The sequence below is a fragment of the Nicotiana attenuata genome, chromosome 8, assembly GCF_001879085.1.
Source record: "Nicotiana attenuata strain UT chromosome 8, NIATTr2, whole genome shotgun sequence".
In the NCBI taxonomy this organism is placed as follows: Eukaryota; Viridiplantae; Streptophyta; class Magnoliopsida; order Solanales; family Solanaceae; genus Nicotiana; species Nicotiana attenuata.
Genome location: NC_031996.1, coordinates 40668672 through 40687602, shown reverse-complemented (window position 1 = coordinate 40687602; position 18931 = coordinate 40668672). Strand labels below are relative to the sequence as shown.

At 39.5% G+C, this 18931-nt stretch overlaps 1 protein-coding gene across 2 annotated transcripts; it reads left to right on the top strand.

Moving 5' to 3' along the window:
* LOC109231319 (ATP-dependent Clp protease proteolytic subunit-related protein 4, chloroplastic) lies at nucleotides 9613-16566 on the top strand. Of its 2 annotated transcripts, none has more exons than XM_019396947.1 (8): nucleotides 9613-9930; nucleotides 12784-12987; nucleotides 13575-13630; nucleotides 15056-15182; nucleotides 15372-15449; nucleotides 15794-15907; nucleotides 16000-16114; nucleotides 16193-16566. In XM_019396947.1, the coding sequence occupies exons 1-7, from the start codon at nucleotides 9673-9675 to the stop codon at nucleotides 16069-16071; spliced, it is 909 nt and encodes a 302-aa protein (XP_019252492.1). In that variant the 5' UTR covers nucleotides 9613-9672; the 3' UTR covers nucleotides 16072-16114; nucleotides 16193-16566. The 2 variants fall into 2 exon arrangements, with proteins under 2 accessions (XP_019252492.1, XP_019252491.1); XM_019396946.1 differs by having other exon boundaries at nucleotides 16187-16566.

Genomic DNA, 18931 nt, shown 5'->3' with positions numbered 1-18931 from the left:
CTAAAAATGGAAGAACTAGAGCTTGGAATTTTGAGATTTTGAATTGGGATTTGAAGGGCCATTTGAGGTCGGATTTGAGAGTTTTTGATATGTATGGACTCGTGAAAGGATAAAGAACCCGTTGATGTGAAAATTTTTGAGTTTCGAGAAGTGGGCTCGGGGCTCGGGTTTTGCCAATTTCGGGATTTTTGATATTTTTCAATTGTTTTAGCTTGGGCTTTGTTCCCTTAGCATATTGTGACGTATTCGTTCTGGTTTTGGTCAGATTCGACGCGCGAGGAGGCCGATTTATGAGACAAGGGCATAGCAAGCTAGAGCTTTGGCCGGTTTGAGGTGAGTAATGATTGTAAATGATATCCTGAGGGTTTGAAACCCCGGATTGCACATCGTAGTGCTATATTGAGGTGATTTGTACGCCGGATAGCGAGCGTGGAGTAGAGCACCGTTGGGGATTGCGACTCAGTCCGTCCCGATTGATGATTTTACTATGTAATTGATTGAAACTTATTTGTTATCATCACTTGAGCTGATTGCCATATTTGGGCTTCGTGCCAGCTATTTGAACCCCTTCGGTGATGGTTGTTGATATTTCCTCACTGTTTTGATTTTATACTTGAACTCAGCCATGTATTTTTTTCACTGTTTTCAAAACTCAGCCAAGTTTAGTTGCTTTAACACTTGAAATGATATCTCCAATAATAATTTGGGCTGAGCATCAAGTTTATTGTTGCCCGAGTGGCTTATGTGATTTTGTTGACTGAGTTAGGCCGAGGGCCTGTATTGTGAGGTTACTTTTGGATCGGGCTGCATGCCGCAACAATATATATATATATATATATATATATATATATATATATATATATATATATATATATATATATATATATATATATATATATATATATATATTTATATATATTGGTCGGGCTGCACGCCGTAGCAGTGTTATGCTGATACTGGTATGAGGCCAAGGGCCTACATTTGATGCCACGAGATGGCTTGATATTGCGCTTGGGCCGTAAGGGGCCCCTCCCGGAGTCTGCACACCCCCAGTGAGCGCCGTCGACGATAAATGGATCGGGCTGCACGCTGCAGCGATATGTGGATCGGGCTGCACGCCGCAGCGATATGTGGATCAGGCTGCACGCCGCAGCGGTACTAGTACTTTTCTATATGTTTACTTTATTTCATTTGTCTACCATTATCTGTTGTCTGTGTTACTTCACGGGGTATCTACCTGATTGCCTGGCATTATCTGTTGAGTGAGTGTTGTGCCCGAGGGGCGGATTTCTGTGCTTATCTGCACTAATTGTTTTGCATTCATTCGCATAACCGTTGAAAAAGTCATTTTCAAAAGAGGTTTGAACTGAGCTAAGATGTTCTCTAAAGATTTCACAACTTCACTGTTTTTTTCTCAAGGGGTTTTATATTGCTTCTATACAGCATGATGATTTGCCTTACGTGATTTCTTACTGCTCAGTTATTATTTACCTTTATTACTCACTGAGTTGGAGTACTCACTTTACTCCCTGCACCTTGTGTGCAGATGCAGGTATTTATACACCCGGTAGCGGGTTTTGGCTGACCGGAGGCAGAGTTATCGGAGTTTAGCAAGGTGACTGTCAGCGTTCGCAGCACCGCTTTTCTCCCTTTCGTTCAGTAGTCCTATTCTGTATATTTTAGGCCTCACAGTTGTATTCATACTTTAATAGATGCTCGTGACTTGTGACACCCCGTTTTGGGCTGTGTCGGGTTGTACTTCCGCTAATTATTATCATTAAATCATATTTAAACTGCTTATAAACTGTTGAACTGTTTTTAAAAGGATGAATTGGGTTTATTTGGCTGGCCTTGTCCCCAAGAGAGGCGCTATCACGACCGGGTCTGGGTTTGGGTCGTGACAAGTTGGTATCATAGCCTAGGTTACATAGGTCTCACGAGTCATGAGCAGGTTTAGTAGAATCTCGCGGATCGGTACGGAGACGTCTGTATTTATCCTCGAGAGGCTGCAGAACCTTTAGGAAAACTTCGCATTCTTGAATTCTTATCGTGCGTCCCTGATTCAACTTGAAAAGTAACTCTTGAAATTCTTTCCACGCGTTCGTATGCGCGCATGAGCGCTCAGTATCAGATGTGCCTTGTTGGCTTGTGATTCCCTGATCGAGGGGCGAGACGTGATCTCTGTGAGTTTGATGTTGGGCCAGTCTGAAGGACTTGAGGCCGGATCTTTGCCTATGGCTTGAGCACCGAGGTGCTGAGTGTGTGAGTAAGTGTTTTGAACTTATATGTTCGGTATTGTCCCTATTAGTGGAAGTGACGGCTGGATAGCCACGTGACGAGTATGTTAGTACTGCGAGATGTATTTACGTGACTTGGAAGTGATGACGAAGGTCTGCTGGATGGTAAGAGAACTATTAGGTATTTGAATTCCATCGTCATTCGAGGTATAGCCCTGAGTTATGAGCGTGTGAAGGATATCTTTCATGTTTTCTGGTTTCGAGAAGTAAAATCCATGTTGCGGTATGAGTTCAGACTCAGGAAGACTAAGTGACTACGGACAGTTTATGACGGTGGAAGGTATACAGAAATGTTATATTGAGGCGAAGCAGGTGGGTTATCTCCTGCGGAGTGTTCTGAAGTGGTGTGATCCCTATGTGTATGTTAGAAGATCTCATGTGTAATTGAAAAGTACGTGTTGAAATTTGAAATTTCGGGTCGCTTAAGAGAGTGGGCTTAACTGTTGCGGGGATGAATGCGAGATTTGTAGTAGATTTACAGTACTAGATGATCTGTGTTTTCACAAACTTATAAATGATTTGAGTTTAATCTCACTATGGTATCGTGGCATCAATAGAGTAAAAGTGTTATGAGTTATTGAGTGTATCTTGATCTATGGCTTCGAACCAAGTGGGGGAGTCGGCTGTGAGCAGTTGATTGCACGGTTAGGTGCTATGTTGGTTCCAGTTTGGGGTGTGCGAGTGAATTAGCTATGGCTAGAGTAAAGGAAAATTTTGACAAAGTTTATATTATGCTTCATAGGGTATGAGAATCACGGTATCGGAGTGCTAATGAGGCACGGGTGGTTCTGTTCGTTAGGTCAGGTAAATTGCAGTTTGAATGAGGGTGAATGACTTGCGAGGATGGCTCTAATATGTTCAAGATTCTACAGAGAACAATCGGGTATTTTAAAGTTGCGTGTGTGGTTAGAAACTGTGTTTTCATTGGAAGAGGTCCATGTTTATGGTATTTCTATGTTAATTATGGGATTCTATGTACCAGTATCAGGAAAGTGAGGGTAACGAATTTAGATTCGCAGGAAGTTCTGCAGAGTAAAATATTCTGGAGTGTGGTGTTTTGGGGAATATTTAAGGGAGTATTCGGCGATTTATAGGTTTCGGACAGTGTGGTTTTATGCTTGGGTCTCGTGTGGTAAGCCTGGGTTGAGGAATTGTGGTGCTAAAACAAGGGGAAATATCAAGTTGAAGATGATTCAGAAGGAAATTTAGATAGATAGGATAGCCTGATAGTAGATCGGATCGACGTGGTAAGGATATGATTAATTCTTTGTGTGTGTTCGAGGTAATGAGTTCGTACAAGTATTTTGCAGCAATGCTCTTGGGTTTGACGGCTTGCTTAGCTTGGTCTAGTTAGAAGGATACAGTCCTGGCAGTTTAGTTTGTGCAAATGGAATTGGGAGAGTTCTTGTTGGGTTTTACCGTGGTTTGGAGATGTATATTTTCTATGGGCGTGCGGAGCATGGGATGTATAGTGATTCTTCTTCTAGATGGGACCAATGGAAAGTTCTTGACTAGTTGAGTGCATAGATATCTGTGGCTCGGAAGGGAGATAAAGTTTTCATGTTATCCTCAGAGGGTATGGTATATGCGGTATGTTGTGGAGGACCGAGACTTGCGTGTGGTAGGCTACAGTTCAGTTCTGAAAGGGAGTTCATAAAGCTCTTGAGCAGCGGGTAGCCTGGGATAGTTAAGGGAATGATATTTCCAATTGGAAGTGATTTGACGATAGTATATGTTCAGAAAAAGGGTAATGTGATTAAGTTGATGGCACTTCGGTAATATTGCGGCACTTTCTTGTTAGATCGACTGGTGATATTCGGGTGCTTGGTGGCACAGGGAAATTTTAGAATATCTATCGTGGGATGATGGGGTATTTAAGGTGGTATGCTTTCGGACGGCGAAATTGGGATTCAGGTACGATGATTCGTGTGCTATATGGAGTTGGAGACTGTGAGTTCTCATGTGCAGGCTATGTTGTGGTTGTGGATCGTGTGAATCGGCACCGTTTAGCAGCTTTCGGGATTTGGAGGCTCGAGTGGATCTTTCTTTGCTGATATGTTAGATTTTGGATGTGATGTTGGAGTTCAGACTGGTTGTCTCAGTGTTGGGCTATTCTGGACTATTGCGCTATGGGCTATGCCGGAAATGCCACGGGTTGAGTGGCGAGGTGTGTTGGATTATGTTCTAGTAGAGTGGTTTATATTTCGAAGACCCAGCGAACGGCTGGGAAGGATTGCCTTTCTTAATTGGGCCTTCGTGATGGATGTCAGTACAGAGGTTGCTATCATTGATTCAGTTCCGGTGTTGAGGGACTTTTCGGATGCGTTTCTTGTGGCCGGGCATGTCGCCGGGCAAGGTTGTTGATTTCGGTATTGATTCGGTGCCGGGCACCGTCAGAGTTGAGGAGTTGTGAGAAACAGCTTCAGGATTTCCTTAATAAAGAGTTCGTTGGTAGGCCAATGTGGACGCGTGTTCTAGTTTGAGTCGGCTTGGCTGGCCCCGAATTGTATTGTGAGGGATCGGTTGCTCCGACCGTTGTTGATCTTACTAGTGATCTGGGAGATCTATGAGTTTCCTTTCTGTGTTGCGAGATGTTAAGATTTGTTGGTTATGGGCACACATGGTGCGGTTCTATTTGGGTTCATAGTGGAAGTCAAGCAGGGAGAATAATTGGGTGTGGCTCAGTAAATGGCGTGTCGGTTATGTACTATCGGGCTTGCATGGTATATGTTACTTGTTTCACCGAGGGTGTAATGATTTGCTTGGTTCCAGACATCAGATTGTGCGTGGTTGTCAATTTCGAGCATAGTGACTTGAGGTGTCCCATGTGGAGCCATGTTTGGTTAGGATCGCGCATTTGCAGCGAAGCTATGTGGAGATATGACCTTGCGGGTTATCAGCCGTGTGTTGTGATGATACTGGTGAGCTTGAGGTACAGCTCTTTCGTTTGAGTTAGTTTCATGATGTGAGCATGTTCGGATTGTTGCTTATTGGTGCGCGGACTGCGCAAGTTATGGCTTTAGCCTGTCTTGGTGTGTCATGTCACCAGAGTAATTGTGTTGGATTAGATGAGGTCGTTGGGTCTGTAATGAATACAAACGGATTTGATTTCAGCTTTTTTGATGGATAAATATCGAGGTTCGGTTCAGAAATTTGCTATGGTCCTTGCCAAAGGAGGAGTAACCTTATGGATGGCTGATATGAGAAATGGCTATGGTTTATTGTGTGTTTCATTTATCATTGGCAGTATATGGAGTGTTGGAATGAGACTTTAGTTGATAAGAGGTTTTCTACCGGTATTCGGGTGTTGCGTGCAACTGCTGTGAATGGAAGTTATCACTACATGTGTTTGAGTTACGTGGTATATCAGATAATTGCACTTGAGGTTGCAGGCAGGGGTTATTACAGCTGGTTCGGGCCTATTCAGAGTATAAGTGTGAGATTTTGATCGAATTGTTGGTTTCAGAAGTGAAGAATGTGATTCCATGGCTTATGGGCCAGACTGGGTTGTGTAATTTCAGTTTCTATATGTTATCGGACCTATATAAGATAGGGTGACGTGGGATCACCCCCAGGTATATGCATGGCAAGGTTATTCAGTGATTGGTTGGCTTTTGGAACAACTCTGAGTGCGTTCGAGGACGAACGTGTGTTTAAGTGGGGGAGGATGTAACGACCCGGCCGGTCGTTTTGAGCTTTTGCACTTTGATCTCCAGTTCCCGGGCATGACTTGCCCCGTGTAATGTATTTTGACTGATGTAGATCGTTGGTTTTGGTTTTCAGGAAAAATCGAGATAAATTTGAAGGAACGGTCTCAGTTGAAGCTTTGAATTTGAAAGGTTTGACCAAGGGTTGACTTATTTGTATATGAGCTCGGATCGGAATTTTTATGATTTAGTTAGCTTCGAGGGGTGATTTATGACTTAGGAGCGTGATTGGAAGTGGTTTTGGAGGTCCGGTGTGGAATTAGACTTGAATTGACGAAGTTAGTATTTTGGCGATTTCCGGTTGATAGGTGAGATTTTGATCCGAGGGTAGGAATGGAATTTTGAGAGTTGCTGTAGCTTCGTTGTGTGATTTGGGATGTGTGTGTAAAATTTTAGGTCATTCGGAGGTGATTTGGTTGGGTTTTTGATCAAATGCGTGTTTTGGGAGTTTCAGAAGAACTTAGGCTTGAATTCGATGTAATTCGATGGTTTTAATGTTGTTTGAGGTGTTTTGATGATTGGAACAAGTTTGAATGATGTTTTAGGATGTGTTAATGCTTTTGGTTGAGGTCCCGGGGGCCTCGGGGTGATTTCGGATGGCTAACGGGAAGTTTGGAGTTGAAGAATATAGCAGAAAATGCAGCAGCAGTGCAGGTCCAAGTTTTGCCTTCGCGATCGCGTTTGAGTCTCGCGTTCGCGGAAGGTCATTTGGTTGTCCATCGCGTTCGCGTTTCAGTGTTTGCGTTCGCATAGAGTTGTTTGGCGCGAGAAGGTTCCAGAGCAAATGCTCTTCGCATTCGCGGGAGAGGGGACCGCGTTCGCGTAGGTTCAGAAACCCAGGGCATCGCGTTCGCGTGTGGGACACCGCATTCGCGAAGGATAATTTTGGTCAGAGGAATATTTGTTCATCGCGAACGCGAGAGGACCATCACGTTCGCATAGAAGGAAATCATAGCTGTGCAGAAGGGTTTTTAAAACATTTCATCCACGAGCCTAAGTCATTTTTCCACCATTGTTGAACATTTTGAGAGCTCTTTGAGAGAATTGAAGAGGGATTCGAAGAGGATTGATTGGAGGTAAGTTTTATGAACCTAAAACGTGATTTTATTGTGAAATTAACCTAGAAATTTATGGAAATTTAGCTAAAAAATGGAAGAACTAGAGCTTGGGATTTTGATATTTCGAATTGGGATTTGAAGGGCCATTTGAGGTCGGATTTGAGAGTTTTTGATATGTATGGACTCGTGGAAGGATAAGGAACCCGTTGATGTAAAATTTCTGAGTTTTGAGAAGTGGGCCCGGGGCTCGAGTTTTGCCAATTTCGGGATTTTAGATATTTTTCGATTGTTTTCGCTTGGGCTTTGTTCCTTAGCATATTGTGACGTACTCGTTCTGGTTTTGGTCAGATTCGACGCATGAGGAGGCCGATTTGTGAGACAAGGGCATAGCGAGCTAGAGCTTTGGCTGGTTTGAGGTGAGTAATGATTGTAAATGATATCCTGAGGGTTTGAAATCCCGGATTGCACATCGTAGTGCTATATTAAGGTGATTTGCACGCCGGATAGCGAGCGTGGAGTAAAGCACCATTGGGGATTGTGACTTGGTCCGTCCCGATTGATGATTTTACTGTGTAATTTATTGAAACTTATTTGTTATCATCATGACTTGGGCTGATTGCCATATTTGGGCTTCGTGCCAGCTATTTGAACCCCTTCGGGGATGATTGTTGATATTTCCTCACTGTTTTGATTTTATACTTGAACTCAGCCATGTATTTTTTTCACTGTTTTCAAAACTCAGCCAAGTTTACTTACTTTAACACTTGAAATGATATTTTCAATAATAATTTGGGCTGAGCATCAAGTTTATTGTTGCCCGAGTGGCTTATGTGATTTTGTTGACTGAGTTAGGCCGAGGGCCTGTATTGTGAGGTTACTTTTGGATCGGGCTGCATGCCGCAACAATATATATATATATATATATATATATATANGTTTATTTTGCTTTAACCCTTGAAATGATATTTCCAATACTATTTTTTGGGCTGAGCATCGTGTTTTACCGTTGCCCGAGGGGCCTATGTGATTTTTGACTGAGTAAGGCTGAGGGCCTGTGTTGTGAGGATACTTTTGGATCGGGTTGCACGCCGCAGCAGTGTTATACTGGTACCGACATTAGGCCAAGGGCCTAGATTTGATGCCACAAGATGGCTTGATATTGCGCTTGGGCCGTAAGGGGCCCCTGCCGGAGTCTGCACACCCCCAGTGAGCGTCGTCGACGAAATATATGGATCGGGTTGCACGCCGCAGCAGTTACTATATGTTACTGATCTATGTGTTTACATTGTTTCATTTGTCTGCCATTATCTGTTGTCTATGTTACTTCACGGGGTATCTATCTGATTGCCTGGCATTATCTGTTGAGTGACTGTTGTGCCCGAGGGGCGGATTGCTGTGCTTATCTGCACTAATTGTTTTGCATTCATTTGCATAATTGTTGAAAAAGTCATTTTCAAAAGAGGTTTAAACTGAGCTAAGATGTTTTCTAAAGATTTCACAGCTTCACTGCTTTTTTTTCTCAAGGGGTTTTATACTGCTTCTATACAGCATGATGATTTTCCATACGTGATTTCTTACTGCTCAGTTGTTATTTACCTTTATCACTCACTGAGTTGGAGTACTCACTTTACTCCCTGCACCTTGTGTGCAGATGCAAGTATTTATACACCCGGTAGCGGGTTTTGGCTGACCGGAGGCAGAGTTATCAGAGTTTAGCAAGGTGACTGCCAGCGTACGCAGCACCGCTTTTCTCCCTTTCGTTCAGTAGTCCTATTCTGTATATTTTAGACCTCACTGTTGTATTCATACTTTAATAGATGCTCGTGACTTGTGACACATTGGTTTGGGCTGTGTCGGGTTGTTTTTCCGCTAATTATTATCATTAAATCATATTTAAACTGCTTATGAACTGTTCAACTGTTTTTATAAGGATGAATTGGGTTTAGTTGGCTGGCCTTGTCCCCACGAGAGGCGCCATCACGACCGGGTCTGGGTTTGGGTCGTGACAGGGGTATTTTTCGGTTGAGAATCTTTTTTATAATTGAAAATACAAAATTTATGTGTTATAATTGAGTTTGTTGAGTTATATTAGGAGTCTATTATGTTAATTGATTCACTTTTCGTTTTAAAAACAGTGTAATCCCCTATTTCACGCCGTGAGTACAGTCGAATACAAAATCTGTCCAGCTGTAATCCCATGTTTCACTCCATGAATACACTCGAATACAACAACTGATTAGCTGGACTTCCCTGATTCACGCCTATTTTTGCTACTGTATTCATGAATACAATAGCTTAAGTACATCTTATAACCACAGAAAAGGTATCTATAATCCCTAATATAGCAAATGGTATCTATAGATGGCTAATTACTGCTAAAAGATAGTGCTTTATGAAAATTTTTCTGAATTTTTGAACATTTGTAAACGGGCTTATGGATCTCATGGACCGGACTGCAAATACAATACATAATTGTTTGAGAATTGGATCGGCCCAAAGTGGTATGGCCCGGAGTCTAATACGAGTCGGGTTACTCCGAGTCTGCATCAATTCAAACCCCAGACTCTAATCCAATCCTTCACTCTTCACTCTCTCTGAGTTCCAAACACAATGGAAGCTGTGACTATCGCTTCCCAATTTTCACCGGCGACGGGAGTCCGGCTATCATCACCGGCGAGCTGCCGTTCGTCAGCTCCCAAACGGACTCTGAGTTTTTCGCCGTCTCCGAAATCTTCTCTATCGACGAGCTTTATCTCCCCATTCGTTGGCGGTAGTGTACTCGCGGACTTCTCGGGTCATAGAATTCGACCCGATTCTCTTCGCCCTTCTTCCTCTAGCTCTCGCCCCAAACGTGGCGTTGTCACTATGGTAAGTGTCGGCTTTGGCTTCCAATTTGTTGTTTTTTACTGATCGGTAAATTTAAAAGGAGTGGTTGAGACGTACAATCTAAAAGGAATTGGAATTTTTTTCAAGCTTTTGTTTCTATTGGCATATTTTTTAATCTGAACAAACAAGGGAAATACTTAATGATGATAATTTTAACATGGCGTGTTGCTCCGGTGAAGCTCTGCAATGATGGGTAGGTCCATGAATTATCGTGGTGGAACTTATTTGCTAGTAAAATATGGTAATCACACATTAGTTGATGCAACATACTAGGGAGGGGTTGTGCTAGTGGAAGGTAGTAGGTAGCCGGCGGAATAGTTGAGGTGCGCCAAGCTGGCCCGGACACCACTTGTCATAAAAAAAACATTGTAGGGAGGGGTTGAGTATTGATATATGGGCAGAATTGAGGAGTTTGTTAATTAGTATTGACATATTGTGATTGTTAGTAAATTAGTCAAGTATTAAATTAATTTTGTTAATAAGTGTTGTCCTCCCTCGGGGGTGCTACAGCGATAGCTCGACAAGTCCTTAGGATGAAAAACACAGGAGACAGGGGTTTAAATCTCAACAGCGGTCCCAAAAAATAAAATAAAAATGTAGATGATTTCTTTCCATCTACCTAAGCCTTGGTGGGTATAGTTACCGGGTTCCGATGCAGTTGTGCTGGCGGGAGGTAGTACATACCCAGTGGAATAGTCAAGGTGATCACTGACAAGCACTATCTTTATAGAAAAAAAGGAACAATTTAGAAACTCAAAGTTCATCTGCCTTAGTTGTTTGGATATGATAGCCTTTAAAATGTTGGCACTTAGTGGTTTATTGTTTGGTTTGGTTTTGTAGAAACTGCCAGCTCAAAACTATGGCAATTCAGCGATTTGGTTTGTGTGCCATATTTATCATAGTAGCACAAAAAGGTTCCATAAAGTGGATATTGAGAATATGTGTAGAAATATTCAAAGATCCGAACCATTTTAAGACATCCAAAAAGTAAACTAAACCAAACATTCTTAGAAAATGTATTACTAAGCTAACTTCACAGCATATAAAAGTTAAGATCTCTCCTGCATATGTCAAAGCATCCAAAACATGAGTTAGTCAACTAGGAAAATGAAACCATCATACCAGATGACGGGTTACGCCTCTTTGTTTTCTGGTATGATTATTTTTTTTTTTTGAAATACATAGGATGGGTTGAGTAATTGAATTTTGATGCTAAATTTGTAACACCCCAGACTGGACTGTTACAAAACTACTCAAACAGACTGTAAACACCCAAGAATATGTTGAAGAGCTTTATGGTTTATGGTGAGGGAGTTTAATTGTTTAAATTAAATTGAAGTCCATATAAAAAAGGAAGAAATTAATAATCAGTGCTTCCTTTTGAGAGATTTGGTCTCTGGATATCATGGATGAGTGTTTATGCTCCAAAGCTATATTGTGCTATTGTCCATATGTAGTCAAGAACATGATTCTCTTTTGACAAAAAGGGATTCTCAGAAGTCATTGCAAATCTGGTGTAGAAGATGATGGGCAGTGGGAAACATTTAGAAAACATCCAATTGTTGTCTGACAATACTTCCAACCGGTAACTGTTATTGCCAACTAAACTCCAAACTTTGCAATTAAGTTTCAACAGCTTTATCTACCTTTAGGTAGTTTGAAGATTGAAATTGTCAGGAAACATGGACCAAATGGGTCGTGCCAGGAAGTATCAAGCTTGCTCTATGCAGCTGGTATAAACAGATCTTTTCCAATGGCAGTGGACAGTTGTGGAATGCTGTTTCTAATTGCACATCTGGAATGCTAGGATGGAGAGAAATAATAGGTGCTTTAGTGATAGGAGGGACGATATTTCAATTGTATAGGCCGGATGTTTAAAAAGTATGGACAATCAAACCTCTCTATAACAGTCATCCTCTATAACAACACTTCACTATAACGGACAAGTTTTCCTGGAACCAATTTTTCATGTTATGTTATAATATATGTTCTCTATAATAGCACTTCGCTATAGCAACCAAAAAATGTCGGTACAAACGAGACTGTTATAGAGAGGTTTGACTTTATGTGTGGAGTAAGAAGAGTATTGTTATTTGGACTCACTTTTACATCTTAGGCAGTTCTTCAATCTATAGAAGGATGCTCTATTTTCAGTACTTGGTACTATTTAATAAACTTCCTACCTTTTCATAAAAAAAATAGAAGAAAAAAAAGATTAACATGGTCAGGGATAATCCATTTGATCTGAAGAATTTTATTTCTGGCTGCATTAAAGTTTTAAGTCGCTGTGTGGCCTGAACAAAAGACCTTATTGAAGAGTTTGATGATAGCAGAGGTACAAGAAAAAAATAGATAGGACTACGATAAAGCAAAATAAACGTGGAACAGTTTATGTGGCTACAATTGTTAAATTAGGAACTCTGTTCAAACTGGTTTGATGTGCCTTGGGGAAGTGATCTGCAATTCATTGGGTTCTATGTTTCTTATCCACTGTAAATATTTTTAGATGGATTGTCTGGTGACATGGGAGAAAAAGGCTTATTTACATTAACTGCTGATGATATTTTCTCGATTGACTTGAAGATTTTGGGTCACTAGAATAGAAATTAGTGGAGGCAGCGGCCTTGGAGGAATTATTATTTCAATTGTTATCAGCTGATGCATTAAAATCACAAACTTTTGACTGATACCTACAGGTCAAAAAGAAAAAAAAGAACACTTTTGTATGTACCTATTTTTCCTCATTAATGTGATGGAAATTTTTAACAGAAAGTAGTATTGGTATTTTGTACTGGGACTTTAGTGCTCTAAACTTGTGCACATTTTTGGTGACAGGTTATTCCTTTCTCAAGGGGAAGTGCATGGGAACAACCTCCTCCAGATTTAGCATCTTACTTGTATAAGAATCGAATAGTTTACTTGGGCATGTCTCTAGTTCCATCAGTGACGGAATTGATACTAGCTGAATTTCTTTACCTTCAGTATGAGGATGAGGAAAAGCCAATCTATCTTTATGTAAATTCTACTGGCACAACCAAGGTAAAAACTGGTTGCTTTCTTTTCATTTTGCCTTGTATTTTCCATTATCTTATATGCTTGATTTTCCGGTCAGACGCAGCTGGTTGTATTGAAATTTTTGCTTCACTAATTTTCCAACGAGATAGCTTTATACAAGAAGTTGAAGTTTGGTATCAATGTATCAAATAGAGAGGGGTTTTCTCCCATTTAATAGTTGCTAATCTGCGGTTTTTCTGTAGGTATTGCTTGCTAGAGGATAAACTCAAACTGGCTATAATTTATTGCTTCAGGCACTGTGCTTGATCTATGTTAGGATCATGTTAGAAACAACTAAGACCCTTTTGTTTTACCAATTTGACCCTTATATTCTTCCAACTTGAAGGAAAGTGAGTGTGATATTGACAATTGATTGTGAAAGCCACTCTTGCTGCATGTCTAGTTTCAGAAATGCACTATACAGGCAGTTCTATGAGATCCTAAACATATAGCTGTTGTAAGCTCAGTTTGAGTTTCTACTAGACTTAATTTGAACCCTATTTACTTTTGATTACGTATAATTCGAACATGTTTTTATCATACTTACTTTCAGATAATTTTCTATTTTACAGGGTGGTGAGAAGTTGGGTTATGAGACAGAGGCTTTTGCTATATATGATGTTATGAGGTCACATATTGCTTCTCTATCCATTTTGCTCATTCGAGTCATATTTGAAGATGTCTCTTTAGTGTTGTTTTTTTTATTACTAATTTGTTTTTCTGGTAGTGATTCTGTGATAAAAGACTTGAACGGTAAGATTTTTGTGTAGATAGGATTTTGGTTCTTCAACAAGATAGATTTTGAATGGATGCTTGAGATTTGTCTGGTGGTTATTTTGGACTTGCCATTCTAAATATATCTTTACCATGGGAAAAAAGAAAAAAAGATGTGAAAGTGTTCGACCTTGGTTAGCCTCTCTCAAGTCATAAATTGATGTGATAAAGGTGCACCAGAAAATGAGAAAGCTCTGATTGGCTCATCTGCTGATAAGTATGGTTCTGTATATTTGTTCCGAAGGATCTTCACTCAGAAGCATATTTGGAACAGCTTATAAAAAAGTATATTGTACAGAGGACTGGAGCCATTGTGCTTGCGTTCTTGCCATATTCTAGTTTTCGTTATAATCACATGGCAAGAAGCAACTAGAGAATGCACTGTCAAGTTATTTTGGCAACTGAATATGTAGGATTAAATACCGGGTGATATGTACAAGGTAAGAGGCGTGCATCATATTTTAGCTTATCAAAATTTGGATTTTCAGAAAGAAGAGGGTGGGTGGTTTAAACCCAAGTTGTGTAGTATTTTACAGTGTATTGCAATAGAAAACGTTGGTCTCCAGTCGAAATGAGCAATTGCCTATCTGTGTTTCCTATTTTGCGGCTCTCACAATTTGCAAGACGTTTAAATGCTCCTTGCTTGTACCAAAATGTGACTTTAGACTCTTCTTTTTCATACTAAACTATTCGTTATGCGAGCTTATAATTTATAGCCATTCTTGAAATCTTTTTTATTCAGCTAAAGTTTGTATTAAGGATTTGAAATAAATTAATAAAATTGTCTGCTCTGTAACAGTTAAGTTTTTTAGATGAGGTGGTTCACACAGTTCAACATAGTATTAAAGCAAGCAATGGTCCTTGGTTTGAATCTCACCACCCATCTAAAAAATATTTTCACACGCTTAACCTAAGAAAAAGAATCATGCTACGTGTGAGGGGGCATGTCGGGCCTAAAATAATTAAAGTGTCCAATCTCTAACACATTAAGCTTATAGATGCAGTGGTTCACACAATTCAACAGTTTGTGTAGTTTTCTATTAGCAGTTCAACAAGTAATGTGTGAAAATTAAAGCACGTTTTTTAACTGCAATAATGGTTGACATAAAAATTTCTGTATGCATATTATTTATAGGTGCCCTCAACATCAACATCTTCTGAAATTTCTGCTCTTATGCCCTCGCTTCCGCTACACCTGAGGAAATTAATGAAAGCATTATTCTTCTGGGACTCCTTTGTTTCTTATAGCCTGCAACAGACACCTTTACTTTTGCTGCAGATATGTCAAGCCACCTATATTTACTCTCTGTGTTGGAAATGCATGGGGAGAAGCTGCCTTGCTTTTAGCAGCTGGTGCAAAAGGAAATCGTGCTGCATTGCCCTCATCTACAATTATGATTAAGCAGGTCATTTGGAGACCTTTTGTGTTTCTGTGTTCCTTTCTCCCTGTTTTCTTCCCATTCCTTGATTATGTCGTCTAAAATATTCTCTATAAGACTGACCTGTCCCTGAGTTCCTCTAAAAAAATTGCAATCTTACAAACACAACCATGACTGATATTAAAGATGGAATTGCTAACGCATATACCTTTGCAGCCAATTGCTCGGTTTCAGGGTCAAGCAACAGATGTCGAGCTCATGAGGAAAGAAGTAAAGAATGTCAAAGCGGAATTGGTAATCTTTAAAATTTCTGTTAAGCTAATGCTTGCGTACTGTGACAAAAGTTTAAGGGACAACTTTGCACTTTTTAAGGATTTCTATTTTCTGTTTTGTGATAACCTGTTACTGCTACATTGTCTCGTTTTCATCTTATTGTGCCGAGGGTCTATTGGAAACAGCCTCTCTACTCCTCCACAGTAGGGTAAGGTCTGCGTACACACTATCCTCCCCAGACCCCACTTGTGGGATTTCACTTGGTTGTTGTTGTTGTTGTTTTGTGATACACATTTCTGCAGGATCGAAGATGAGCACTGTATTAATTAGCCTATTTTTTCTAACTTCACACATTTATTTTTAAGGTGAAATTGTATTCAAAGCATATTGGAAAATCACCTGAGGAGATTGAAGCAGACATAAGACGTCCGAAGTACTTTAGTCCTAGTGAAGCAGTAGAATATGGAATTATTGATAAGGTATCTCCATGAAATAACTATCAACTTTTGTTTTTACTTGCTTCCGGATATGAAAGGACCTGCAGTTTACATTTTAACTTAAATGTTTAAAGGTTCTATACAATGAGAGGGGAAGAGAAGATAGAGGAGTTATATCTGATCTAAAGAAGGCCCAACTTATCTAAAAGTAGTCAAAAGTCCCATCAGCCATGAAACCACAGGATTGAGGTAAGAATTCACTAACTAATATTATTTTGCTTCGCAAAGTAAGCAATCTCAGACCTGATAATTGATTTCTAGGTTCAGGGTTACATTTGGCACCTACCTTTCACCGGCAATTCATCAACAAGGCTATTTCTCGTTGTGAGCACTCCCTTTTATCCACAGATTTCCTCGAACTTTGTGTGAGGTCCCCAATTGTGACAGCTATTGTAATTGTTTTATACGGATCTTAGTCACTTAGATTCTGCATTCTGTGTTAGCTCAGCGGAATATCTTATAGAACGCGTGTAAAGATTGGAGCTATTTAGACAGTTTAGTTCTTAGATGTTCCAACATTTCAGTATGATATTTCAACTGCAAGTCTCTGTACACCAATTTTTAAGTGGAGACCTCAGAAAGGCAAAACAATGAGACTGATATTTCGTTGTTGAATGATGAAGCATCAATTACTTCATTTAGTCCATCTTTCTTTTGTAACAATGACTAGCGAAGGTTTTCTTGGCAGATAAATTGAGACCTTCCATCTGGACTTTCCATCAATCCATCATATTCCTCAATCAGACAGATGATTGCATCTGCATAAGTCTTCATTCATCTCCACCATTTACTTAATGTTGTTGATTCCCATATTTAATTTAACTGAATGGTACGCACTACATGACCAACTACGTATTCTAGAACTGAAATTGCTAGTTCTTTTCGTGGGCGCTCCACCATTTCAATAATTGTCTCTCTTCCTGGTGCAAAACTTGGAAAGAGAGACATCTGGAGAGAGGAAATTTCTAGTTTAACTTGGTGGGGATTTTGCTTTACAACTCGCAAAAACAACTTTTGATTGTTACCTTTTTGCTGGTTGAGTAGTAGCTTCATTATAACTTTTCTCTCTGACTTTTTACTGTTTGAGTTTCTAAGCTCATAATTGCTGACCTTCTCCATTTATCCTAAAAAGACAAGTGTATGAAGCAGATACTAAAGAGTGACAGCTTGAATTTGAACTTTTATAACTGATTTCTCTAAGCTTTACAAGTGTTTACATAATTTTTCATAGTGGATTGGACCCATTCATGGAAAGTGGAATTTTGCTTTCAGTTCAAGCCCATTAGGGTCACTGTCCAAGAATTCGGTACTGTGTTTGCTCTTGGTGCTTACTGTCAGCTTCTTGATCTATTTTTCTGGTTCATCTTCTCATATATGGTGCCAAGTACAGGATCTGAATTGCAAATTTATTATGCTCCTTATTGTGACTTTTATGTGAATTTGAGAGGGTCGGTAACTTGGTGTTAACATGCCTTGACTTGCATTATAAAAGCTCACTTGGGAAGATGGGCAATGCCAGGTTCTTGTTAGAATTTTGCAGACACTGTTTACTAACTTCGTAAAGTTGTTTTGGAGCAACGGTAAAGTTTTCTTCTTGTGACCGGTTCGAGCTGTGGAAGCAGCCACTAATGCTTGCATTAGGATAGACTGTCTACATCACACCCCTTAGTGTGCGGTCCTTCCCTGAATACAGGATATTTTGTGCACGGACTGTTTACTAACTTCGTAGATTTTCTTTGGGCGGGTTAATTAATTCCTTAATCTGATAGTCTTGAAGATGAGTGGAGTTTGTTTGAAGCTTAAAGATTTTATATTTATTTGGTTCCGACTTGAATAAAACTAAATCGACCCAGATGTAAATTAGAATAAACTTTATTCTTATTATTTCTGAACTACTGATAAACAATGTATTATGGAACTACCTTTCTATTTAAGTTATTTGCATTGAGATTTGTATAGTGACAAATAGGAGTCTTCAACTTCTGAAAGTACCTAATAGAAAAACTTGGTAACTATTGCATCAATGTGTATAGTGTCATTTAGACAACAGCCATCTTAAGAGGATAGAAGATAAAAATGTTGTTTGGACAGGTTTATAAGTTGGTCAATCGAGCACTTTTTGGCTTATCTTTACATTTGTTCAATAAAAAAAAATACTTACAAGTTAAGTATTTATAAGCTAAAGTCAGTCAAATATCACACGTTTGTCACTAGCAACTTATAATCGTTCAGTTAAAAACACTTTTGGTTTCATCAAAATTTCTACTATTTTATTCCTAATAATTTTCAAACTCCAAAATACCCTACAGAACAAAGTCCTTAATTCTTCATTCAACTTTCGTCGTTCGTTCTTTTTCATGTATAAATACTTTAAAACCCCTAAGTTCATTTCATTCACTTTAACCAAAAAAAAAAAAAAAAAAAAAAGAATCTCCGAACATGTAAATAATTTTTATCACTTGATGCTCATCAATTACTTTTAATCAGCTAAACATGCTCCTTACATCGTCACTTTATTGTATGGTAATCTCTAATCAAAGTAATCATTGTACAAATGAAAATGCTATTGATTAGAGGAACACCGATCAAATAATAATGCCTTTGAAAACTCCAAGTGGATGACAAATATTGGAATTCACCTACCAAATCCTAATAGAGCATGTATTCAAATAAGGTTCAATTCCAAGTAGCCAAGCAAAAGTTAACGAAATAAATAAGAAGCTGAGTGCTTTTCTCCCAGATTTTGAATCTGGTTTCGTACTTTTTTAATCAAGTTCTACGTATTCTCACTGGATACATACATATGACTAGAGCATTTACTTTATTTGACAGCTTCTTAGTGCGTTTGAACCAAACATTAGGGTTCTTACAACTAGTTTAGTATCCAAATTGCTCATAAATCTGACCTGGCAACTTAATCCAATATTGCCTAGTAAGCAACTTCATATCCCTTGTTAGAACACTTATAATTATCTTAAGTTTTTGAGATCGACTACAGTGGAGGAG

Coding starts and splice junctions, on each gene's coding strand:
- LOC109231319 (XM_019396947.1), top strand. CDS start 9,673: ATGGAAGCTGTGACTATCGCTTCCCAATTTTCACCGGCGACGGGAGTC. Junction 12,988..13,574: donor ATTCTACTGGCACAACCAAG/GTAAAAACTGGT, acceptor TCTATTTTACAG/GGTGGTGAGAAGTTGGGTTA. Junction 15,183..15,371: donor CTACAATTATGATTAAGCAG/GTCATTTGGAGA, acceptor ATACCTTTGCAG/CCAATTGCTCGGTTTCAGGG.